Source organism: Pezoporus flaviventris, unplaced genomic scaffold, assembly GCF_033815535.1.
Source record: "Pezoporus flaviventris isolate CSIRO_AGI_PZ_B2104156 unplaced genomic scaffold, CSIRO_AGI_Pfla_v1 ptg000011l, whole genome shotgun sequence".
Taxonomy (NCBI): domain Eukaryota; kingdom Metazoa; phylum Chordata; class Aves; order Psittaciformes; family Psittacidae; genus Pezoporus; species Pezoporus flaviventris.
This window is the reverse complement of record NW_026892559.1, coordinates 154399-179908: the sequence shown is the minus strand read 5'-3', so window position 1 is coordinate 179908 and position 25510 is coordinate 154399. Positions and strand designations below refer to the sequence as shown.

Sequence of the window (25510 nt, the reverse complement as noted above, 5' to 3'; positions counted from 1 at the left end):
CCCATTCTGTGGTACTTTCCTGCCCATCTCTTTCTACTATGCTCCTCCACAATCTTTAGGGATCCTTGGCTGGGCTTTTGCTTTTTCCTTCATTTCATCTGTCCCCTTCTCCCTATTGTAAAAATACCACAAGCAATCCCCAAAACAAGCAAGCTCATAATCTCCCACTGATTCACATGACACACGATGCTGTACATGGTATTTATTTGCTCCACTGCAGTTCACAGTTCAAATACATTTTCCCAACAATATACAGACAGACTCTTTATTCACAGTGGGGATGTGTGTGCGGGCAGGGTGAATTCACATTATGGAGGAGCTAACATAGCATCATAGAATCATGGAGTGGTTTGGGTTGGAAAGGATCTTACAGCTCATCTAGCTCCAACCCCCTGCCATGGGCAGGGACACCATCTGCTAGACCAGGTTGCTCCAAGCCCCATCCAGCCTGGCCTTGAACACTACCAGGGAAGGAGTAGCCACAGCTTCTCTGGGCAACCTGTGCCAGTGCCTCACCACCCTCACAGTAAACATCACTGCACTCAAATACCAGTTCTCTCAAGAAGAACCTCAGGAGAATAACTACTTCAGGTAACAGTCACTTCACCTTTCCCAGCAAGGTGGTGGCTAAAGAGGAGGGAAGGGGACTCCTATTTAATCCTTGTTACTGGTCCTCACACTTTCAGTCCCCGTTATGCAGCTGTATTAACTGACTATATATTATAAATACTAACCCCTGTATGGAAGAAAAAGCCAGGCCTGGAGACATTGCTACAGTTGGGCTAATATATACAAAGCTATTTACACAAAAAAAAACATTAAACCTATACAAACTGTTCACAGGCTCTGACATAAGGAGTGGAGGGCCCAAGAACCAGCCTTAGGGCTTACAGCTAATCCTGAAGGGAAATCCTGGAAACTTTAAAACTTTATATGGAGAAGCAGGGATAGCAAAGAGAGAGTGACATAGCAAGGAGAGGTGTCGAGAGCCCAGGAGAGTAAACCCATGGTAAATGTGTTTATCTGGAGGGAGAGTCGAAGTCTTGCCATCACCTCACCACTCAAAGGGAAGCATGGGGAGGTTGGAAGGGCATGTGTCAGCAGGAGAACAGAGGAGTCCTTTGCAATTCTCATCTCGTCCTGATTCTGCCTAATGTCAAAGGTCAGACCTAGAAAGGCATACTAGGAAAAGAGTTCCTATGCTGTCCTGTACTGTGGGAAGCTGCTGAGGCAAGAGAGTGGTTGCTTTTATATGGTCATTTCCAGTCCAAGAAGATACATGTAAATGCTCTGCAACTACAACACAGGAGACTGATGGCACACTCAGAGGCACACTTCAAAGCACTAAACATATTATGAGCAAATGTGCCCTGGGGGTAGCCTGTTCCTCCTGGAACTGCACACAGGGCTGGGCTGGCAAGGGAATGGTAATGCTAAGCCCAGAATATGGGTTAACTGCACAGAAAAGCTTTCCAATTCTGCCTCCGCCTGAGCTCTAAACCCTGAAGCAGTGGTGCAAGAATCAGCTTTGCTATGACTGTATCTAGTGTTATCTTTACAGTGCCAGGGGGGATCTGCTGGGAACCTATCCCAAAAGGACTGTGATGCTTTTGCAAAGGACTCTGTCCATTGGACTGCAGTGTGATGTTACAGTGGCATTTTGCATTTATAAAAAGCTTAGCAATGGATATAAATGTGAACCTTTTGCTTCTACATCACCCACATGAACCTGTCGTGAACTTGGAACTGCGGAAAGAAATATACAAGTGCAAGGGCCAGCAAATGCTGTGGGAACCATCTTTCTCTAGATTGGGTAATTTAGCCAGAGACCTAACATGTTTGTGAGTTTGGAGTCAGAATGGAGAAGAGGGCTGAGAGCGCAGGAAAGGTTGTAGACAAGATTAGCCCTGCAGGGGCCAGACAGAGGCTTCTGTCCAAAAATATAAAAGACTAAAGCAGATGGTGCCTTTAGCCACACCATTTGCCTTGAGTCATAATGGCCACTCTAGGCCTAGAGCTTGTTTGACTGTCTGGGAATACTGTTTGGACATAAAAAGGAGTGTCCTAAATCTCATTTATAAATTAAACATACAAAAAATATACATATATTTTATAAATTGATACATATATATATAAAACCTGGGGGTTTATATATATATGTATATAAAATCTAAATTCACATTTCTGTGTCACCTGGAGGGAAGCATGCAAGAACAGCATATGGATGGGGAGATGCTGAACAAAGTTCCTCTGGTACAGGACAGGTCTGCCTTGGACAAACCTGCCTCAAGCAGCAGTCCCCACAGAGCTGTAGAAAGGGGAAGTGCTTTTAGCCCGTTTCCTCTACACAACAGTTTTCCTGAAGATCCACAGCTTCCTGTGTTCCCCATACAGGCCACGCGTCCAACCAAAATCTGAGGAACCAGCAGGCTAGAGCTGGAGAAGGAAAGACAAACAAAAAACATAAAGTCAAAACCTATTATCATAAAGTCTGGTAGAGAAAAGTGACAATTCATAGGTCAGCAACTGAATCTGGGCACCTGTCTGCCCATATCAAAACAAGTGACCTCTGTCCCACCTCTCTGTTCCCTCTGTGAATCTCTCAGTTGCTGATCCCTGGTTCTATCTAAGCTACCACTCCTTGTCCAACTGTCAAAGTACAGTTAGACCTCACAATCTGTGCAGTTTAAATTCAAAAGGGACAGCCAGTCTTGCGCAAGTCTCTCTGCATTCAGCAAAGCCTCTGCAAACATCCTCTCTGCATTACAAAGAGCACTTAACTGTGTCTGTAGGAAAGAGATCAGATGTTTTCAAAGGTCTGTATTTCATTAGGGATTCCTGTGCAATCTCACCCGTTGAGGAAAGTCAACAAATTTCAGCCGGGCAAGAAATCTTCTCACTTCTCCACGGCTGATTTGGGGAGTAGTGGTGTCCTTCAGCCACACCATTCGACCTTGGCTCATCATGGCCCACTTCAGGCCCAGCTTGCTGACCGAGAGAAATCCTGGCTGTTTTTCAGAGGTTGCAGTTGTTGTCACAGTGATATGAAATGCATCCTTCTGGAGGTCGTTAATTCCAACTAGTCCATCAGAAAAGGGCAAGAAAATACTGGTGAGGAGTAAATGATTATGTTTCTTCCAAAATAAATCTTACAGTCTTTACTCAGTCAAAACATGCACTAGACTGAAGGTATATTAAGTTTGCCTTTACAATTGCATGTACCTCAGTTAATCAGAGAAAATAATTTTAAGTTAAAAATTTTCCATAGAAATAAATTGAAATTTAGATCAGAAATAAAAAGATATGGTTCTAGGAGACGTTTTGGAGCTTGACATAGAGATGCACAAATTTCATGAATGCAGCTCACTTTCAGAGAGCTTTCCTTCTCACACCTCTTAGCAGCTACTGTTTAATCACTATAGAGCACGAGCAAGTAGGTTCACTCCAGTCACTGCAAAATAACCTGTACGGACCTCAGGAACTGCAGTTTCTAATAAACTCCTCTAAAAATTATATTCTATTTGCTCTTGACTGAGCTGTGTTTTTTGATACAAACCCAAATAGCTGTATCACTATGTAGCAGCTTTTCTATGCTTCCTGGCCCACTGGACTCTGTGCTGGATGAACTGATCTTCTATCCCAAATGCTGCCATGCTCAATAAGCTGGCTGTTGGCTGAACTGCTTTAGAAAGAACAAGGAAATCCAACAGGGACTGTACAGTCCTGTACAGATGTTAAATCCAGATCCACTTTTCCCTGAAAACACACATTTAAATATTTTGTATTTCCCCGTCCAAAAAGAAAAATGAAGAAAGAGCACAGAGCACAGCTGCTTCCCCTGGGAGTAGAAGATGGCCAACAAAGGCAGAAGTGTACCTTGAGGTGACAGAGAAAAGTTTTATAGTGATTCTTCAAGCACTATCTTAAATCGCAAATAGCTCCATGGAAAGCAAGGAAACTTCTCTGGCGTAAAACATTCATGAAATCGAACTCAGACCTTTCCTTGCTTAAACATGTGCAAGAAACTTACTGTTTTTTTATCTGCAAAGTAGGGTTTGGACAGGACCAAATAAGATGAATCTTACTTCCCATTGCTGGCCTATGTGTGGTGGACCTCAGGTGCTACCTTTAAAGGCTTAACTACACCCCACTGTTTCCCACAGCTACCTCTCCCTCCATATTTCGCTTAGCCGACATAGTTTCTCCTCCATCTGTACTCACCTGCAGAAGCAATGACTTTGTCTGTTGCATTGGTGAGGTCCAAAAGGACTGTAGGAAAAACAGGATGGAGGAGATAGAGGTGGTGAAGCCCTGGGCGCTCAGGTCTGGGACCAGGATGCTGTTGGAACCAAGGACAGACAAAAACCTTACAACTGTCTAGCAAAGAGGAGTCTAGCTTTGCTGAAGAAATAAAGATGTTTTCTGATACTGTGCTGTCTTTATACGGATCAGAGAATCAAAAACTCTATGGTCCTACACAGATTAAATCCTGTAAAGTTTTTATTTCTAAAACAGAATCTGTTCCACAAGTTCTCTTTGGCAAGGCTGATATCTGGCTCTGTCAAAGACAGCTTGATGGGCTACAGTCTAGAAGTTCTGAGTACCCATGCTGACCTGCGTGCCCTCATGCAGAGGAAAGCTCTGGGGCTGGGAACAAATCTGCAGTAAAAATACCTCAGTTGCAGAAAAAAAAACATTAAATTCACACAGAAAGTTTTGGTTTTGTGGATGCAAACTTTCTGTCAATAAAGCTTTCTGGTGACGACTTAGCACACAAAAACTTCTGTCTTCAGGCTCAGAGAAGTCAAAAGTGTCAAAACAAGAGGAAAAGATGTCCCTGACAGCCTTCTTATATGACAGGTTTAAAGTTCAATTACATTAGGAATAAAAGGCAGAGACTCTATATGTCTCACAGACAAACTTCAAAGTGAAGAAAGGATGCCTGCTCACCAAACTTTGTAACACAGGCTGTGCTGCATCAGCCCAGAAGAGAAAAACAGACTTCTTGTCCAAAGTCATGACTGACAGTGCATCGAGTTGTTGCTTCTGCCATGGCAGTTCCTGGTTCCAAAGAGGGAGGCCAGATTTGCCATCCACCACCATCACCTCAAGACAGGGAAGAGATCTAGCATTAATGGGTGTCCAGGTATGGGCATGCAGAGTCCCCTTGCAGTTGCATGGTCTGTGCTGTTCCATTTCATGCCTGTGACCACACAGTGGTTAAGTGTCAGCACAGAAACGGAAAGAGCAAGGAGCAGGGAATGCCTGTCCTTTTGTACCCAACCTCCCTCGCTCCTATGCTGCCATTGCCCTCCTTGCCTTTACTTGTTTTACCTTTTTGTTCCCATCTCCGGTCTGTGCTTGCAGCAGGAAGTCCAGAGTTTGGTCACCACTGAAGTAACCTGGTACGGGCTCGCTGCAAATTTGGAAAAAGAATCACTCAACCCCATGGCTGAAAAACAGGGATTTCAGATGGAGGCAGCACCGTTGCTTTCATCCTCCATTTTGCCTCTTGAAAAGGTAGGATTTGCCATGCTAAATAAGAGCTTTCATCCACTCAGAACTGTTCTGACAGTCAGAAAGTATTTGTTGGTGGATCACAAAAGTGAGAAATGATCAAGCAGCCCATGGTGCTTGTTACCCATTCTTCAGAGCTGTCTGGGGGCGAAATCCCTTGCTGGGCTGTGTAGATATGCGTTTACCACCCTGTGACATGACTCTCTATTACTCTCTCCTTAGCATGAGAACCTGCACAGTTTTGCTACAGTCATAAAAAACTACCCAGCCCTCTCAAAATGCATTGGTAGATTTGACCTCCTGCTGCAAGTATATTTCCCAACCTGCCTTAGCTGTGTGAAATGGCTCATAATATACCTTCCGTTAATGTCAGCCCATGATTCTTTGTTTTCTTACTGCCAGCGGTTTTACAAGCCTTTTTATAACCTTCAGCAGTTGAAATGAAGTCCCCTCTCACTCTCTCCCTTCTGGGAAACAGAAGACTATTACTTGAATATCTCTCATAACTGTCTTCAAACCATCTTGCTTGCCTTTGGCTTTCTGAGTCTTAGCTCTTTCTTAAATTCACTACAGCTAGACACATGGATCTAAAGAAGTACAAACGATTCCTCAAGATTCACAGAATCAGAGATTTTATGGCAAGGAAGGTTCATCAGAATATGTCCTCCCTCTTATTGTTTATGACAGATTGCTGTCAATTGATTGCCAAATAACCAAGTGTCAATAGGCTTACACTGACTAGACTATCCATGAGGTTTGTTATAGAAATACAAAGATGAGATAAATTCATCTCTTCTCGTGACAGTCAGTTCTAATGATTAAACTCACCCAAAGAAACATGCTTCCATTTTCATCTTCTTGAGCATGAATGGCTTTTGCTGCAAGGCACTTGTTCTTGCTATAGCAAGATGAAAATCCCTGTTAGCTCCTATGACTTACACATGCTTATGAACTCATCTGTCAGGGTTCTCTTTCATCACAGAAACACACTGACTTAAATCTTCCATGCTAAAGCTTTTTTTCTAGCCCTTTTCTCCATTTCTTAACAGCTTCCTCTTTAAAATGTGGATACGAGTATGGCTCCTGAACATCAGTATCACAGTACAGCAGTGGCTTGACTATTTATACATACTCCAGCAGTACCACTCACTCTACAGACACCTTTGGCAACCAGAACCAATGCTTTCAAGGCAGTATCACGGGACACTCCTATAGCGTGAAAGCCCTCAAGCAGCAAAAGAAAGTAGTAGGTAGTTGTATCCTATGGGCACAAACTTAAAACCTCTCTTCAGATGCCTCTTATGGTTACAGTCAGCAGCAAATCCCACAGACTGTAGACAGACATATGTATTTTAGATGCTACCAATCAACTGAAAAATCCCCATGGCACTTCCTCAAATGAACCAGAAGGCTAAGTAATTATTACTGCCCAACAGTAATCCCCACAGCAACATGCTATTAATCCTCTCTCATCTGAAACATCTATTTACAACACAATTTTCAACTCCTTACTCAATTTCATGGTCTCTGAACTCCCCCCTTGTTTTATGACTACTGATTTGTCTTCATGGTTTTCCAGTGATCTTGTCCAAACCAATCTGGAAATGCAGCACATCTGCAGCAGCCAGGCTGTTTTTCTCAGAGACTGCTCCCAAAGTGCTGGACTCAGTCTGCCTGGCTGGAATGGTGTGCTTGGGCAGGTTTACCAACAAAAAGGGGAGTTCTCACCTGTTTCTGTAAGCTTTGTCTAACAAGAAACTGCATTTCGGTCTGTTTGACTGTGGTTACCCCCTTGAGCTGAATTTGTCCCCCAGCCTGCACTGCTAAAACAGGACTTCTCAAAGTCCTACTCCCCCCAGAAACAAAACCCAAAACCCTCTTACATAAATGCTTGTGCACAATATATTCAGTCTACCAAATTATGTGTCTCTTAATTCTAAGAAAACAGGTAGTCCAGGGCTTTATCACAGTGGCCTTGACCGAGAATTGCTTTTACTGTATTTCAGTGCATATCTGGCAGCTCCTGTATATGTGTTGTACTTTGTCCTTTGGGGGGGCACAGAACCATAAAAAGCAGAGCTGGCACGCAGCAATCTGGAATACTAGTTGCTCAGATTGGTTGTGGAGTCTCCATCCTTTGTGATATTTAAAACTTGACAGCACACAGCCCTGAGCAACTTGCACTAGCTGATCCTGCTTGAGCAGGTACCTTGGACCAGGCAATCTCCAGAGGTGCATTTCAACCTCAAACCAACTGTGATTCTGTGAATACAACAGGCAAAGCAGCTTTCCGCTCTTCCTGATTTGAACCCATAGGATTTTTTCAATTTATTAGTGGGTCTACTTAGAAATTTCTTGTGTGTAACTGATTTTACAGCATCTATAAATGGCTTTGCTTAGTCAGTACACACCCTTTAAACTAGACCCCAGATACATCCAGAAGGTCCAGAACTCTGGACCCAAAACATCTTTAGCCCTTCTCTTCTCCCCATAGTATGATCCACTAGATATAAGCCATTCCTAAAAGCCATTGCTTATGTCATCCATCAGACCTCATGAATGTGGCCATTATCTGAATACCAAACCTAGACAAACAACTATTTTTATGCTTAATGAAGTTCCAATGCCTTCTTCCTATAGATGCTTTTGACAGGTAACACTGAGCTGCTTTCTTCCCTCTAGATAGCAGAGCAAGCAATTTGTTTTTCACGCAATTTCCTTCAATTGTGCCCAACTGCCCTTTTCAAATATTCAATACTGTGCAAGCTGAAATGGATGGTTATTATCAACCCACAAGATCTTGCAAATTACTTAATTTCCATGTGTGAAACGAGAGGATGAGTAGTATTAATTTAGGGTTTACGTTTAGTATAGATGGTGTGCTGACTGAATGAGCTCCAGAATCAGAATGCTCATTTTCAACTTTCAAGGAACATTAAGATCCATTAGCCACACTCAATACACCTTTCTCTAAATACTTAACATCACTAACGCAACAGCTCCTCTCCATTGAGCTGGGAAGTGGCAGCTCGGGACAGGAGTTGGGCTGAATCACACACGAGTAAACCCCTAAATTCCAACACCATGACATTCCCATGACACCAGTGTTGGGTGCCTGAATCAAGCCCCTTATTCATAATCAATCATAATCACACAGCTCAAGTTTCCAGCCGTCTGTTCCTTACTCTCCCTGCCTTTCTCACTTGCTCAGCAACGCATCTGCACACCTACAGTTCTTAGATCTCTCTGCAGATTTGGAGAATTCGTCCCAACTGCTTTTTAAGGAGCACATGAGCTTACAAGTGAAAGGCAGTAAATGGTAGAGGAAGAAACAGGGCAGAAAAATACTCCCAGTATGTGACCTGCTGATGTTCTGCAGTTCCAAGGTCCAGCGGGGCTCCAGGTCCTGCCCCCGCAGTAGGATCAAGCCCTCTTTGGTTGTGATGAGCAGACTGCTGCAGTTTGTGTCAGGTGTCTTCATTGTTTGCAGGAAATCAACACCCCCACTGGGACAAATGGAAAGCAGAGAGGAGATTCCAAGGCTTGTATCTGCACATCTCAGCACCAGCTACCTGTCTCCATGACAATTCATCCTACCTAACATTTGAGAACTATTCTTGGAGATGCCCATCTTTTTCACAGTGATGAAGCATACCTTCCTTTGGGGGTTCCTCAGTTAAGTGAACTAAATTAATGTGGGATCTTCTGAACATCTTGAATTACTACACAAAACAAGGAGTTTGTGGGTTCACATTTGTTCCCTCCTTTTATTCATATCCAGGCTGACCCTGACCACACTTTGGCAGTAAAGAAGAAGGATCTGAGAAATCCAGGCGCATAATGCTGTACATAGACTGAGCTTCCCAAAGGGACTCTGTTAGCTGGGAACATCTTTTTTTTTTTCCCCTCCAGATATGCACAGGCATTGGGAGAAATGACAAGAAGCTGAATGGACTCCCTTTTATCATACTTTGAAATTCATACAGGGCAGGGGGGAAACAATGGGTTGCCCAGAGTACTGTTATCAATTGTACAATGAAAAGCACAGTACTGAAGGAGAAGTGACCATCTCTAGGAGCACTAAGAGGTGCCTATCCTCCTTTTCCTCTCCCAGCAGAAGCAAGATGATACGTCCACTTCCTACCTGTAAATGTCAATGAGCTCTGACAGGTTGACAGATCTGCGCTTTTCCCACTCAGGTTCCTCCTGCTGCAGCATTGCAGAAAAGCTGTCCCGGTTTCTGGCTTGAGTAAAGAGATCCCTCAGGGCAACTGCTTGAATATTACCTGCCAGGAAGAGTATAGATGAAGAGTCCTGCCTGCAAAAGTTAGCACCCTAGTAGTACAGAAGGTGCTTGGAACAACTGCAGTTGTAGTACAAAACAAATAAATGCCCAGAGCTGGAACATCCCTGGCACTGATGTGCCTTTGGGAAATTCCAAGGTATTCAAGACTAGTAGGTATTGGTGGTCATGCACTTTTCTCCACCACGGCAGTGAGACTTGTTCCCATGCCCTCTACTCCTAGCTTTTACAGCAAAAGGCATGGTCAAAATACCCCAGGGATTCTTTGGGCCATTTTAAGTAAAATTAATGTTTTCTCAGTAAGGTGAAGTGCTGCAGAGGCAAGGTGCATCTTACCAAAACCAAACAGGATGTAGATGGCTCCCCGACTGGTGATGTGGACTTGGGGACCAATCACTTTCCCTTCCCCATTGGTGCTGTACCTCACAGGCCCACCCAAAGCAGTTCCAGTCTTTCCTGACACCAAGATGAAAAACACATCAGGCTGCAGAGACATATGTAGAAAATTTTATCAGTGCTTTCATACACTTGTGCTTTCAGAATCTTCCCCTGTCCCCCTAGCATGAAGCTCTGTTGTTCTTTCCCCCCACTGCAAGGTCTAGCTAGCGGTCTCTCTCTCTGGCTTCCTAGGCATCTTACATTTGTCCTTTTCTCTTGACTGCAAATGCATCAGAGATGGAAAGGACTTCAAAAACCTGAATTCCTGTAACAATATTGATGCTAGAATTTTGGAGGAACGAGCACAGAGGAAATCCACATCAGCATTAATCACACAAGTATTTCTTTTATATAAGCTGAATCCTCCTTTCTCCAGAGATTTATCTCAACATGGCTCCCTATGCTGCTGCTAAACAGCAACTCAAACCACGACTTCACTGAACAGAAACAGGTAATTCTCAAGGGGTAAATAATAACCCTTCTGTTCATTCCCAGTTGACAAGAAATGCAGGTAGTATTATTATTGCTTGATCTCACTGCTCTGACGTCTTAAAAGTAAAAACGTGCTTTCCAGGGACATGCAAGGGAATGAAAATGAGGGGCTTGTGCAGCTCCTGTTATAGCCTTTCCAGATCAGGCTCCCTGTTCTGCCTCTACATAGTCACAGTCCTTTCAAACCTTGAGCAGTTATACGCTGTACCTGTGTCTCTTTGAGAGCCAGAACAACAATATCCCTAAAACCATCTCCATCTACATCTGGAAGAGTTGCAGCTGGTGCAGCCAAGATCCCACTTGAAAGGTGGATGGAATTCAGCGTCCAGATGGTCTTGCCTGTGGAAAAGCAGGATGAAAGATGCCTGAAGCACTTGGAGAACCAGCAGGCATCCCCAGAGGGTTCCACAAAACCTTATTGAAGGAGAGAGCAAGAAAGGTTATTTCTCCCATTCTCTGAGAAGAGGAAAGACAAGGCCAGAGACTGGGACAAGCTGTAGCAGGAAGCAAAGTCCTTTCCCCAGCACTTCTGCAGATTGTCTTTGAGTCATGCCTTAAGTCCTGCTGCTCTTCCTTCTTAGCATCTCTCTAGAAAGTCCTGAGTGCAAAACAGTTCCTGAAATAACACAGAATATTTGAGGTTTGCTCTTGGAAAGAGAACCTAAATGCAAGTGCTGCTCTGCAGCACAGCAGTTGTTTCCCTCAGCCAACAGTAAAGTATGTAGGTAGGTGCCAGGAAAGGGAACAGATGGGCAATTTTGATATTCAAAGTGCAAATTTGTGTGTCTGTTAAATTCCCATCAGCAAATAGCCCTTCCAACATGGCATGCTCACTCTACCTCAGGGTGAAAGCATGTTAGCAGACGTGATGTCAAATGGTTCAGCAGTCCAGCATGGCCCCAGCTGGAAACTCAGTAAAACCTGATCTTAGCAAATTGGCAAATAAATACCCCAAAAAGGCAAAATGAAATTAGGTGATTTTTCCATGATTCTTTTGCCAATACTTCTGCTTTTTCAGTCAGAATTTAAAAATGCTTTGCTGCTGCTGCTGCTCCATAGGGTAGAGTTTTCCCCTACATGACAAAAGCAAACCAAAGACCAGACCTGCAAACACTTGTGCATATTAATAACACTACTACTGCTGACAAAGGAGACAGCCTATGGTCCTTGCTATGGAAACACTGTGCAAGTAATCTGGTCCTTAAAAGAATTTGAAAGCTTTGGCATTCATTGACTAGATTTGTCACTTAAAAACAAGGTTTCTTGTATGTCTCCACTCTCCGTTCTCATTCCAAAAACTTCCCTATACCTATGAATATTTCTGCCAGTGAATTAATGTGGTAAACCAAACAGCAATCAGAGAAGGGAGGTGCACATGATCGACTGATTAAAAATGCAGTATTCATTCACATCTAACCAATCCTTTTATGGGCCTAATTTCCTTGGAAGGCTTCCTGGCTGTAGCACATGTCCTTATATAACTTCTCCAAGAATGGTTTTCAGCTTTTCAGTGCTGTTATGTAAACGCCAAGTTGTACTAAAAGGTTAATGTTGATGAGAACGGACCTTACATACCCCTTATGCCATGGGGATGCTACAGAGTCAGATTAAAACTTTGAAATATTCTGAGATGGTATGATGAAGATACTTCCACAGAGCTGCAACGGTTTGGATTTTCTTATCCTGTGTAACCAGAAACTCATTACTGTTTCTACTCCTTCCTGTGTATCACTAGATAGCAGCCACTCTGAAGTGCCAGCACGAAATCATTCATGTTTATTAGTCCTTTAAAGAAAACAAAAAGACCAGTAGCATATTTCTAATATGCTGGTAGTTTACTCTACCTGTGGAGGCACTGAGAAGGCTGAGGAATTTTGATGTTCCCGTAACAAGGCAGACAGGCTCTGCAGGTGCCCCCAGTGACAGACCTTTGCACTGCACACTCCTTGTCTCCTCTGGAAGCTGGATGGACCACAGGGTGCTGCCATTCATACCAGAAAGGGCCACCACAGTTACAGAGGGCCTAGAGACACCTGGAAGAAGCAGGAAAGAGAGAAAGAGGCTATGTCCATGCTGCCTTTGGTCTTTCTGCTTGAGTTCCAGCTCTAGCTCCTAGAGCTGAGTAGCTCAAGTGAGCCACATCCACACTGCCTGAAAGCAAAGGTCAAATCCCACCCCACAGCAGCGATGTCCAGACAAGGTGGGCTGTCAACCAATAGCACAATCATAGAGGACCTGAGCTCACAGCAAGAAATGTGATCAGCTGGGCACAGAGGAACCAAGATCCTGGAGATCACCTGCTCAGTTGTGCTGACTTCCTGGTGTGAAATGTACTGCTGTCAAACAAGACTGATTGACTGATCCTTCCAATCCCCTCTCCTGCTAGCACCAAGGGGTAACCTTGAGTGACTGCCAAGACAGATGCCACCTCATGTGAAAGTCCTGGGTTCTTTCTAAATCTGGAGCAGAAGGTGGTGATTTGCAATGAGAGTTTTTGCCCTTTTTCTTTCCAAATGAGTTTTATTATTGTGGAAAACAGACTGAATGCAAATAATTGGTGTCCCTCAGGGGTCTTTTCTTAATTCACCAGTAAGCACAAAGTAACTGTAAAAAAAAAAAAAAAAGCTCTATGTTGCTTCGATGGATTCTTGGCTCTGATACCAAATGCAAGCAACTTTTACTTCAGCCTGCTCACAGACATAACTGTGGTTACTGTAATCTCCACACGGAATGGTCCTATCACAACTGAAGATAAACTCCCATACATTTCAAAATAACAACAGTCCCAGTTGACTCCTGTCTTACTAGCAAAACATGTGACCTGACTACACAAAAGGCATATCTGTGCCACTGACTAAAAGCAAGTCTAAGCCCACTCTCTAAATCAAAACCCACTCTCTCCTCAAACTGAGGAGCAGCTGGTTAATGCTAGGGGGTTGCCCCAGCCCAAGTTCTCTTCATTGGGTTGGCAGGGACCAAGCACAACTAACTCCTGAATGCAGTTCACAGCTGTTGTGCGTACAAGCTGGAGAAACAGCTAACAATGTCATAACTCACTCCATCAGGTATCTATTCCAAGCTTATCCCTACTTGACACTGTGTGAATGCTTTTGCACTAACTACAGGAGGGCTGACGTCCAGCTGTGTGTGTTTAAGACTGTGATGAGTTTACACCAACTTTAATGCCTGTTTTTTGTCTTCCAACATAGCTGTACTCCAGGATGCAGCTAGGTACGACTAGCTACATTCAGAGCATGCTGAGAACTGTACACGTTCGTGATGAAAAATAAATACTTTTGCGATGGGCTTACAGAGATGCAATAAAGGGGGAAAACTCCCACCTTATTTCTAATTGCTGTTTGAAGAGCCGTGCTTTCTGATCACTTTAGCTCTGTCCACAAATCGAGTGTGCACAAATACAAGACAAAGAGATAGACTTGCCCCAAGATGAGATAAGAGGAAACAGATATCCCTGACCTAACAGGTATGGGAGCGCAGGCTTGCAATGAAAATTATAAGCAGCATTACACAAGGACAGGCACAGTCCACCAGCCATTTTAAGTAACTCTGAAAAAAGCAACGCAGTGGATTTGCAGTGGCAGGAACTCTTCCCATATGTACGACAAACATACAAAGGTCTGTACTGACATGTACAGAAAGAGGAATGGAAAGGAGCTGTGGTGCTTACCCATGACACTAGCATTCATCAAGGCAGTGAAGACAATCAGGATGTCAGAGAGCCCATCGCCGTTCACATCATACAGCTCCAGTGGGGATAACACACCACCTGCAACAGCCATAGAGAACCACCACACTGTTGTCAAAAAGGCTACCCAGCCCACTGTGAGAGGCAGGCTGACCCAAAGAGGGACTCATGAGCAGCCAAGCCACAGAGTCTGCCAGGCACCAATGCCAGGCAGCTCAAACCACACTTCCCACACTTGGGAAGGCCAAAATACAGTATCTGGGTCAGAGAAAGGAAAGGTAAAAATGAAGGAGCTAATGGAAAAAGATTTGTGCTTCTCACTTCACTTTCCAAAGTGATGTGGAAGCCACATGCCTTATGAAAGGCTTAGATTTGGAAGCCACGGGCAGAAAGCAAGGAGGGAGAGACATATCTAGACCTCACAGAATTTATTTCACAAACCACTGTTACTTTACTGCAAAAGTCAGAATAAGAGATATTTTAGAAATATTACCAGTGGCCCATATAGGATGACAAAAGATCCCAAATATTGATTTGTGGATTCAAGCAGGACAAGAAGATGAAAGAAATAAGGTTAGTTAAGCCAGCTAGAAGACACTTCTTTCTATCCCTCTCCTCCTGAACACACCCACACACTTAAGCATGGAGATGCTGCTGAAACCCAGGATGCAGAAAGGGAGATGGTATGTTTTAAAGTGAGCTCGGCCACCTCCATCTGGAACAAAGTGCACCATCTGTACAAAAAGGTGGGATATGAGTCAAAATGTTTTTTGGTGTTGACAGAAACAAGATTTTGTGGTACTGTTATCTCCTGATGGCAGATTTCACAGGCCTCAGCTAGAAGAGTGAGCAGGACACAGCCACCTGTCTATTATCTCAGAGCATCTGCAGTGGTGAGGAACGGTTTCTGCTCTGACCTGGCTCTCCCAGATAGGTCTCTCCCACTGATGCTCATCCTGGGAGCTGCCACCTCCCCCACACCAGATGCTGTTCCTGGGGCTTTCTCACCTGTTCCCTGCCCTAGGTTGCGGTTCCACGTGTTATGCAAGTCTCTAGGGGGACAGGGAATTAGAAACGCACACACCAGCACCAGAATCATCGAGACCACCACAGTGAGCAAAAAGATCGCTGTGCGCAGGTATGGCATGAGGGAGGGAGCAGACTTCTGCTCCAAACTCCCAGCCGCCTCTGCAGGATAACCCTCAGGTGCGCTCTCTGACGTGTGCTGCTTTGTCATCCCAACCTCCACATCAGAGTCAGGGTCCTGCACCTCCTCAGGGGGGCTCTTCCCATTCTTGACTCCCCCGTTCTTCTGGATGTTGAGTACCAGGTCATCTTCACTTTCATCACTGTCAGCCTGAGTGAGGGGATCGTATTCCCCAAGGTCTGGGCTCTTCTTTCCTGAGGAAAGAGGTTAAGAGAGATGATAAAGCATGAATTCCTCACTTTCCTGGGATGTCAGTGTTAAAAATGGCTGCAGTGGAGAGTGATACAAAGGGGATAACAGAGCAGCCTGCATTTTGAACGGGTCCAAGTGAGAGGTGTGAGAGAAAAGACAGGGTCTCTCCATGTTTCAGAGTAGCAGCTGCAGGAGAAAATATGCCAACAGTTTATTTCCTTGAGATAAAGATGTAAATATATATTATCTATATACATACATGCACACATGTATGTGTGTGTGTGCGTACATATACATATGGAATTCACAGCATTCTGGTACCGTTTGGTTATGAGACACACTGACATGAAGTTATGCTAATGCTCTGAGTACCTAAACTGCAGCATTCTCTTGATTTCAGACACTGAACATCCTTAGCATTTGCCAGCCTCTAATCCTGGCACAGCCCCTCTTCACTTGTAGCCTGTGTTCTCTGAAGGGGGCCTCCATCTGCAACTCATTTTCCCCCTCCTCATCCTGCCTGGTCCAGGCAGCACTGCTGTCTTCTAGTATGCCACATCTGCTGTCCTGCTTCATGAGGAATAGAAGGGATAGAACACTGTGCATGGTTTCCTGCAGTGTTGATAAAAATGGGCATAGAATCCCTGAAGATGAGGGCAAAGTGATTTTGCCTTTTGGGCCACTACCATCCCGGTGTCTGAAGGGACCAGAGCTGCCCTTCTAAGAGACCACCTTCTCTGCATAGCTCAGCACTGTGAGAGCAATTGCTCCAGCCCCTGCAGTAGAAAACCACAGTGCTCCTGCTCTGGTTTCTGCTCCTACCAGAGCCGACAGCTTGTGCTTGGCCTTGTCAAGATAAAGAACTTAGTATTGATGCCTTCAGGTGGTGGTGCAAGAAAGCAGCTTAGCTTTAGGTGTCTCCCCCACAGATGCCTGGCACATCTAGGGCTTCTCCCCCAGGCCCCAGACAGATGAAGAGAGCATGACTGTGAGGAGGGCATGTGCAGAGCCTGGCTGTGCATACTCGCCTAAGGCCAGGACCATCTGTTTATCGGGGCAGACTCACTGCCCTGAGCTGAGTGCAGGATCACATCTCAGGGAGCTGCCCTGCACCACCAGGCATGGCCACTGCTCTGATCATTGCAGGGTCTCTGCCTATTTCTCTCTCCTATCTCAAGGTAGGATTTTACTATCCTAGATATGTGTCTCATTTCCCTTTGCCAAAAGATGACCCAAGACAGGAGCTAACTTCTGCCCAAAGATGCTCGAAGTGATACACGCAAGGCATAAATAATAAGAATACAAATGCAAGCTGTAACCACTCTCAGACAGTAAGATGATGGGAAGGTTTTGCAGAGTGGAAATTTAAGGGTTTTCATGATTATTATTTCTGCCTAAGTTCATAACATAAACCGGCCTTACTTCTGGTTTTCCAGCTAAAGGCAGACTCACAGTTACAGAGGTACTGTAGTATCTAGTATAACACCCCTATTTTGCATCATCTAGAATCTATCTTGCAGCACGTGCATCTCATTTTTTCTCTCATTTCTAACCCCACAAAGGGACCTTCACTCCAACTTCCTGTACCACTTTTAAATGGTCAATATCACTAAAGGCCAAACACCCCACACTAACTGGAGCAGCCACGACAACACACTCATATTGAACAAAGGGAAATAAAAGATATCCAATGAGATCTCATACCTAAATTAGACCCTTTTGAATTAGACGCTTCTACAAAAGACTCACATCAAAACAATCTGGTGCACATACACACTCCAAAAAGCTGTTCCTGGAGAGCACCCAACTAAAAGATATTACATTCCTATGGGACGGTCCAGTGTACCCCTGTGGGACATTGCATTGTTTCACACAGATCTGCCCTAAATATGCATTCAAAGTGTGGATTCTTCAGGAAGTCTTGATAACAATGGCTCCATCCTGCAAACAGCAGAGAAGGCCATGGACCTTGACAACGCACAGCTCTCTGCTCAGGGAGCAGTGACAGCACAGTGTGAATTTCCCAGATGTCTATACAGATGTCTATACTTGTGCCGACAAGTTGCTGAAAGAGTACTCAGTGAAAACAAGAAATTCCAGAGACAACTTGCTGGCAGGGTATTTGCAGCTTCTCATCACAGATCCAGATGCGCCAGTTCAAGCCAGGTCAGAGTGGTATTTAAAGCAAATGCTACTTGCCCAAGAGTAAATGCTATGTAGCTGGGAAGTCAAACTCAGGCAATTATGTTAACTTGACTACTCCCAGTTTTGGAAATTGGTGTGCTTTGAGTAAAACAACTCAACAGCATACTTCTACTTCAGATATACTGTCATTCTTTTAAACTATTTTCATTCCAGACAGTCAACCCAGAAGACCAAAGCATGCTGTCCACCCTAGGGGCAACTAAAAGCATACAGGGGAACAAGCTTTACCTGGAATAGTTTTGTTCTGAATCTCTAGGAGGCAGACAGGACCTTGAAACTGTGTCTCACTCACTTCTTGAACTGGCAGGGAACTGAGATATTGGCAACATCGACAGTGCTGTCAACTACAAATGATCTGTAACAGGAACATCTTTTCTGCTGAGAACCACTGATGAAAGGCTAAAAAACAGCTACTACACAACAATGACTTAGGGCTTTAGGTGATCTACTCAGGAAAGAGTCTATAGAGTTACAGAAGAGCTATAAAGCAGAAAGGTGTTCAGTCGTATTTCACAGCTAAGCCTGACCAGGAACCAGAAACTGGCATTCCTTCTATCTTTTCTCAGAAGATCAGTTGTCATTCTCACAAGGCACAACCACTCAGTAAAGTCAGGCATAAAATTATAAAATGCCTGGTTGATTTATTTTTTTTAAGCCAACAAAATGGAAAACCCTGTCCTTTAACAATGGCTGCTGGAGCATTCATTGGAAACCCAACTGCGTATCTAATCTCAGAGGATTCAAATGCTCTCCTGCCACTGTTCGGAGAGAGCCCTGTCAAACTGTAGGTGTTTTGGGAATGTGTCTGGAGGGCTGGTGAGGACGTGCTCAGCCTGGCATCCCAAAGTTGTTCTACGTTACAGAGAATACATAACTCATGATTCACCTGGCTGGAAGGAGAGCAGAAGGAATGCACCTTTTCCTCTGAGTTTTAGGTCACTTGCTGTGGGAAGAAGGATACCACACCCGGTATCCATAGTGTGGGAAGAAGGGACAGCACTTCCACTAATCGCTCCCAAATGATTTTTCAACAGAAAAGTATAAAGAGACATAAACATCAGTAAAGAATGTGTGAAAATAAAGGCAGTCTTACACCACTTGGAGAACTACGATTTATTGAGAAGTGCTCCAGAAGTCAAATTCTTTCCTTTCTGGTCAACGACAAGGTTCAGGCTGGGGAAAGACACTTTGTCCATCAAGAGAAAGCTTAAAGTGCCTCTGCTGCAAATGATCAGCTATCAGAAAATCCAATGCTCCTATGCAGTTTCCAGATTTCCACCGCAAAAGTATAAATGCTAAGAGACATGAGCCAGCTTCTTGGTCAAACTCTCACCCTATCTCCTGCACCAATAAACATTGTGTAACCTTCATGATAAATTAGTCCCTGTGCTAAAGAAAAGAGACTCCAGACCTACCTTGAGCAGTTCCGTGGCCTTGTGTATGTACCAGATCTGTATAATTCCCATCTTGCTACTGGTCTTTTGCATAGTGTCTCTTAAGTGTATATAAACCTTGCATCTACTTTACAGGGAAGCAGATCATAGCAGCAAAGTCAGTTTCCCGGCTGCTCTGTGCTATCTCCTACAGGTAAAATAAATAAACTGCTTCTGTTCTGACCTGCTGTAAATCATATCCCATTTTCCCCCATGGTACCAGTGATAAAACCAAGTAACTGTAAGTAACTGTGGCTTGTGGTCTTTGGGTAAGTTACTGGTCATGTCACCCTGGGTTTTATTCTTTTTTCTGCAGCCACTGAAAGAAAAAGCAAATACTGAAGAAGGAGGTTTTCAAAGGCAGAAGAGAGAGAAAATGCCCCAAATACGCTGATTTTCAACAGCAGTTAGACTCTCAACTGCAAATCCCCTATGCATTCGCCTAATAGTACTTTTTGCACAGGCAGCTCTTCCAACTATTGCAATAGAAGAATGCAACCTCTTAAAGAAGAAAATATGACTCGTGAACTATGATTTGGAAAGGAGGCATCTGTGAGGTGATCTGTGTCAGAATCAGATCCCTCTCATAATGAAATACTCATTTCTCGTGCTGACGGCTTGAAAGATATTAATTGCAATCTTTTTTTCTGGTTTTGATTTACTGGAAAGGCTCTTCTTTTGCACTCACTCTGGAGTGAAAAGAGCCGATCATGGACTTTAGACAAGTACAATTTTCAGTGCATTATTCTAATGACGACATACTGGTGCCAGTCTCCTTTGTACTCACTTCATGTTCTGTTGATTTTGCTTTTTTTTCCCCCCAGCTGGCAGTTGGCAGGCGCCAGTCACTGGGCCTTAACAGACATATCTCTAAGCCCGTGGGGAGATAAGTTGCCACATATTGATGTAATTAATGACATACAGCAGGAAAAAAACAGCACTAGCAACTGGCTTTCTGCTTTCTCATTGCTGTTGAAAGCTGCATTTTTCACCACACAAACAAGGTATGATATATGCAATTCAACCTAAGGACCAATGAAAAGACAGTTTTCTTAACAGCAGTTGCAAGGTGTGTTCTCTTTTCCAAGTGCCTCCCAACAGCAGATATCAAATAGATCATGCTGGTTCCAGAGTTCCCAGAAGAGACCTGTACTTGTTATTGTACAGTTCCCCAGTGGTCACACCCCAATACACACACTTATAACCATAAGTTTGCACTTCTGCTAAACAAACTTCATGTAAAATATACTCCTTCCCAATCAGACACATATATATAGTTAGGAAGAAACTGATTTGCAAACAAAACTTCTTTGGATTATACATAATAGGCACTACATAAACTAAAAACAATGATTTCCAATATGGGTTACTAAAAGCTGGTGGGAAGGGCTCTGAAGACATTACTGTGATCTTCACAGACCGATGGAAGAGCAAAGTATGAGCTGGCCACTGAGTGCAGCTTCATGGACTGAGGCACTTCAGGACAGCAGTGGTGAGTGTGAGTGGTACCAGGGAGGACCCCTCCTCCAGCAGTGCACAGCGGGAACCTATCTCTGCCCCATAGCTGTCCCAAAGGCAAGACACGGTCAGGAGAAGCAACAATGCACTTTGCCATTAGGTTAATGCAGCCAGGTGCACTGGCACTGTCTCCGCGCCATCCAACAGCAACTATCATGCTCTCAAGATATGGTTTTGCAATGTTATTTTCATTCCCTTTTAATCTGCTCACTGAATAGAACGGTTGTTGGGCTGCTGCTCACTGCAGCCTTATCTTTGAAAGATCTGGTTCCTCAACACAATAGTCCCTTATGCTTGAATATGCTTTCATCTCGGTGAAGTTCTCCATCTGGAAGGTATGCAGAGGTGGTAGTCAAGACTTTAAACATTTATCTGGGTAATGCCGGTGGCACTTACTGGACTCCCAGACTAGTTTTTGGGGGTAAAACTCGCCAGGACCGGATCAGAGAAGGACTAAGGCTTTCTCGAGGTGGCTGTGTGACCCCTGTGCCCACTTCTGCGCGGCCTGCGGGCCTAGGCGCCTCCTCCGGTTGAGCCCCACACGGCTCCTCACAGCTCCGCGGCCAGGCCCAAACCCCCCGCCGAAGCACACGATGCTCCCGGAGCCCCAAGGTGCAGCCCTCCCTCTGCCTCGGGACACGGGCAGAGGCCACCAAACTCAGCCCCCACCGCCAGCGCCCCCACGGCGACCGGGCCTGCCCCTCGCCCCAGCCTAGGCCTCTCCCCACATCGGCACATCACCATGGCAACGCTCCCCACCGCCCCCTGGCAGCCACAACGGCGCCTCCCCGCCGCCGGGCTCATACCCGAACGTGGGTGCCACGGCCTGGCCCAATCCGGCCTGATTCAGCACGGTCCAGTGCGTCCCCCCTCCCGCGGGTGCAGACCCCTTACCCGGCAGCTTCAGCGCCCGCGACAGCACCGTAGCCATGCTGGAGAGGCGCAGTACCCATGCGCTCCACCCCTCTCTTTCCCCACGCCTTCCCGCTGCCTGCTGGGAGTTGTAGTTGTGCGGTGACAGAGGCTCCCCACACGCGCACACCCTAAGCCTAGCGGGGTCTCATACCTGCGTCGCTTCTCGTCCCAGCGGCCTCCCTCCATTGGGACAGAGGGATAAAGGTGGCGGGGGGCAGCCCGGGAAGCCCTGTCGCGGGGAGCTCGGTGGGAAGGCACAGGTGGGAGGGCCTCTCCCCATGGCGCTGCGCCTGCCGGGAGCCAGAAGGCCTGAGGGTGGGATGGGGCAGGGGTCTGCAGCTGGGAGTGTTGCTCTCCCGCAAACACCGGCTGCGCAGTTGGCGTAAGTTTGGGATTCCCACCGAAACCGAAGCACTTCACTAGTTCCACTGATCTTTATTTCCTCCCTGTTATTTTACAGGGGCAGAGATCCTGAGGGCGGTGGGGGCTGGTGTCAACAAGCTGTAACAAAGGACAACCCAGGTTTCTACAGCCTGCATGACTCTGCTGGGCACAAACATGCAAAAATAGGCTTGTGGTCCTAAGGGATTTACACAGAAAGTGAAGTCCTTTGAGTTGTTCTTGGTATAAATATATGCCCTCATTCTTGGGAAGTTTTTGGTTGGATTAAATCTGACCTACTCGTTTTATTTTGCAGTGGTTTTGGGGTTTGTTTGTTTTGGTTTTTTTTGTTTTGTTTTTTTTTGTTTGTTTGTTTTGTTGTTGGTGGTGGTGGTTTGGGGTTGTTTTTCTTTGTTTAATTACAGAAGACTGCCAGGGCATTTTCCAAAGCTGTCCTCAATCTTCAACACAGCCTTCCGAAGTAAATGGAAAAGTGAACTCTTCCTTTCCCACAATGGGGATGTTGAACAAGGAGGGTTTTGTGGCTTCCCCAAAGCCACAAGGCTCCAACTTCCTAATTTCCAGGCCCATACACGAGTCATCCAACACCACCACTTTCAAGTCATTGTTTGTATGAGAGCTCTCAAGGCTGACTCCTTGAAGGAGAGAAAGGCATATTGGCTAAATACATCAAAAGAGAGTCCAACTGGCTAAAGAACACGTTGGGTTTCCTCAGCATCTGCTGCTGCTGTTTTCCCCTGGTTCAGGCACCGTTCCTGCAAATAACATGCTTACCCTTTCCTGTCCTGGTCTGTCCTGAACTCCATATAATTGCAATAAAAAGGGAGCAGAAGAGAAATACCCAGTGGTTTAGCTGGTGAACAGATATTTTTCTTCAGATAGGAATGGTAAACAGGGTCTGATACAAAACCTTTTCTTACCAGAGGGCTTTTTTTCCACTGATGTCATCAGGCTTCAGCTCAGAACCTTTCTGAGAACACAGCACCTGTGGGGACAGTCCCAGGTGGCAAATTCTGGAGAAGGCATCAGTCATCATGTTTCTTTCCCTTTCAGATCTTTCTAAGTGCAGAATCCATATGCCATTTCTCCTCCTCTGCTTTTTGATTTAAGAGCAGTGACAGTCCTGTATCTGCGTAAATATTTACAGGAGAGATCCTGGATGCTTTTCAAGTCTTGGTTAGCAATGCCTGTGATACACAGGAACAAGAGCTGTCCAGTGGCTCTTTCTAAGAAAATGCTTCTGGCACCAATTAGAGCTGGGAGCAAAGGTATGGCAGAAACTGCCAGAAGCAAGCACTGGAAAATCTGGTGTCCTCATATGTGATCTAGCATCTGGCACACAAACACTGCAAGAGCCCATACTTTACAACACTCATGCGTTTGTGGTACAGACCAGCCTACTCTTAATTTCATGCATCCCCACAAAAATGGCTTGTTCCCCAAGCCCTGAGAGCTCTGTGAGGCTAATGGATAGCCAGAACAAGTGATCTGTGGTGAAACCTGGTGATTTTCAGGAACATATGGCTAAGCAAAGTGTTCAGAGGGTGCAATGATTTGCAAAGCATGAGGATTGAAGTTTTCCTTCTCTACATTGTGAATGTAAGGTAATTTGCATATAAATTGGACCTGCCAAGTATACCAATATCAATCAAAAAGCTGTGAAAATAAAACTGAAGTTGCAAATAAATCATTCGTTTATGTGAATGTTGCTGTTCACTCTATTTATTTTTTTCCAAAGCAATTTGAAAAAGCCGGATGCTGAAAAATGAGATACTTGGGGTTAAGCTTGGAAGTCTGAGAGCTTTGGGTTTGCAATGTGGTCTATTAGAAAAATGTTACAAGCTAAAAAGCATGAAAATATGCAGCCACCAGCCCCTCATCAGTGATAAGCCTGTGCAAGCCCTTTCTGCTCACACTGACTCCTGCTGTCCTGTGTAGGGTGAAGACTCTCTCTAAGGTAAATTTGCCATGCCTGATTTCTGACCTGACCCTTTGAAATGCTGGTGTGTTGGGGTTGCTTTATGAGTATGCAATATTCACCTGAGCTATCCAAGTTGTAATGATATCTCGGGTCTGCCTAATAGGGCTAATGCAGAAGACTTTGCAAAGCCTTCTTTGGTGGAACATGCCATAAGGAAACCTTTCCAGTGTCACCTCTTTCAGTAGCTTCTTGCTGTCACTCAAGTTTACACAACCGACTGCAAGCAGCAATTCTCATGCAGGAGAGCAGACTGAACACCCTGCAGTTGCTTACAACACAGAAACATAGCAATAAAGAAAAGAGGGAGTTTCTTGCAAGTTGGTTGTATTAAAGTTCCTGGTCTCTGCTTAGTGTGGTACAGCGATGGCACGTGGGTGCTGGGTATCCCTGTCTGAATGCAGCATGGTGGTGATGGTGGGCTGGGCGGTTCTTCTTTCATGTCACTGGGAACATGGATGGTAGCAGGCAGGGGACAGGCAGGGAAGTGCCACAGCTCCCTCCTATCGTGCTTCCCCCACTAATCCATGAGGAAGCACAGGGAATGGGGAATTTCTATGACACACACTCCTGCCTGCTGCGAGCCATGCTGAGGTAGCACGCTGCCAGCACATGACCAAGACGTTCGGCACACACTGCGACCCTTCACCAGCACATTTTGGATTTGGACCAGGGCTTTGGGAGTGTGTTGCCATGCCTGTGTGGGTTTACCCATCATTTTGGCTCATCTGGTGTCGCTGTGTCGTGCTGTGGAGGGGTTCTTGCTCCAAGTGTTCCTCCACCCTGCATCCTCATCCCACACTAACTGTCAGCAGTTCATTTCCTCGTCTCAGGAAGTTGCAACTGCAGTGTAACAGGACTGTGTGTTCCACATGCTGAATGGGGACCAGCTGGAGACAGATGATTGTTTGGATTACTTGCCTGTTGCCTGGACATTTTGTTTGCTTGTTTGAGCCCTGAAGAAATAGGTTACCAGTTCCTCCGGAGGCTGGTCTGTGTTAAGGCTCCATATCGTGGGCTGCTTTTGAGAACTGGTGTATTATAACTTTGCAAATGACTATCCTGCTGTTTCAGTGGCAAGGCTCCATAAACAAGGCAGTCTTCTCAGAAATTTCCCTGCCACAGGGCCAGTGGGACTGGAAGAGAAGGCGCAGCCAAAACCACATGCTTCTGATGTCAGAGAAACAGATACCCCTGAGTGTGG

The 25510-nt window shown here is 45.1% G+C and overlaps 1 protein-coding gene across 1 annotated transcript; it reads right to left on the bottom strand.

The window, feature by feature from the left end:
• Window positions 1-187: 187 nt before the first annotated feature.
• Window positions 188-22050, bottom strand: FAM234B (family with sequence similarity 234 member B). Its single transcript, XM_061450616.1, has 13 exons — window positions 21906-22050; window positions 15465-15857; window positions 14439-14537; window positions 12595-12783; window positions 10959-11089; window positions 10157-10304; window positions 9662-9803; window positions 8880-9023; window positions 5335-5416; window positions 4951-5106; window positions 4222-4339; window positions 2853-3079; window positions 188-2436 (listed from the first exon to the last, which is right to left on the bottom strand). The coding sequence occupies exons 1-13, from the start codon at window positions 21940-21942 to the stop codon at window positions 2431-2433; spliced, it is 1872 nt and encodes a 623-aa protein (XP_061306600.1). The 5' UTR covers window positions 21943-22050; the 3' UTR covers window positions 188-2430.
• Between the last annotated feature and the right edge of the window lie 3460 nt (window positions 22051-25510).

What these genes read in the sequence shown, in the direction of transcription:
- FAM234B (XM_061450616.1), bottom strand. Translation starts at nt 21,942, where the DNA reads ATGGCTACGGTGCTGTCGCGGGCGCTGAAGCTGCCGG. An exon ending in GATGAATGCTAGTGTCATGG is followed by an intron (nt 12,784 to 14,438) that starts GTAAGCACCACA and finishes TGCTTCTTCCAG; the next exon opens with GTGTCTCTAGGCCCTCTGTA. An exon ending in GAGCTCATTGACATTTACAG is followed by an intron (nt 9,024 to 9,661) that starts GTAGGAAGTGGA and finishes CATTTGTCCCAG; the next exon opens with TGGGGGTGTTGATTTCCTGC.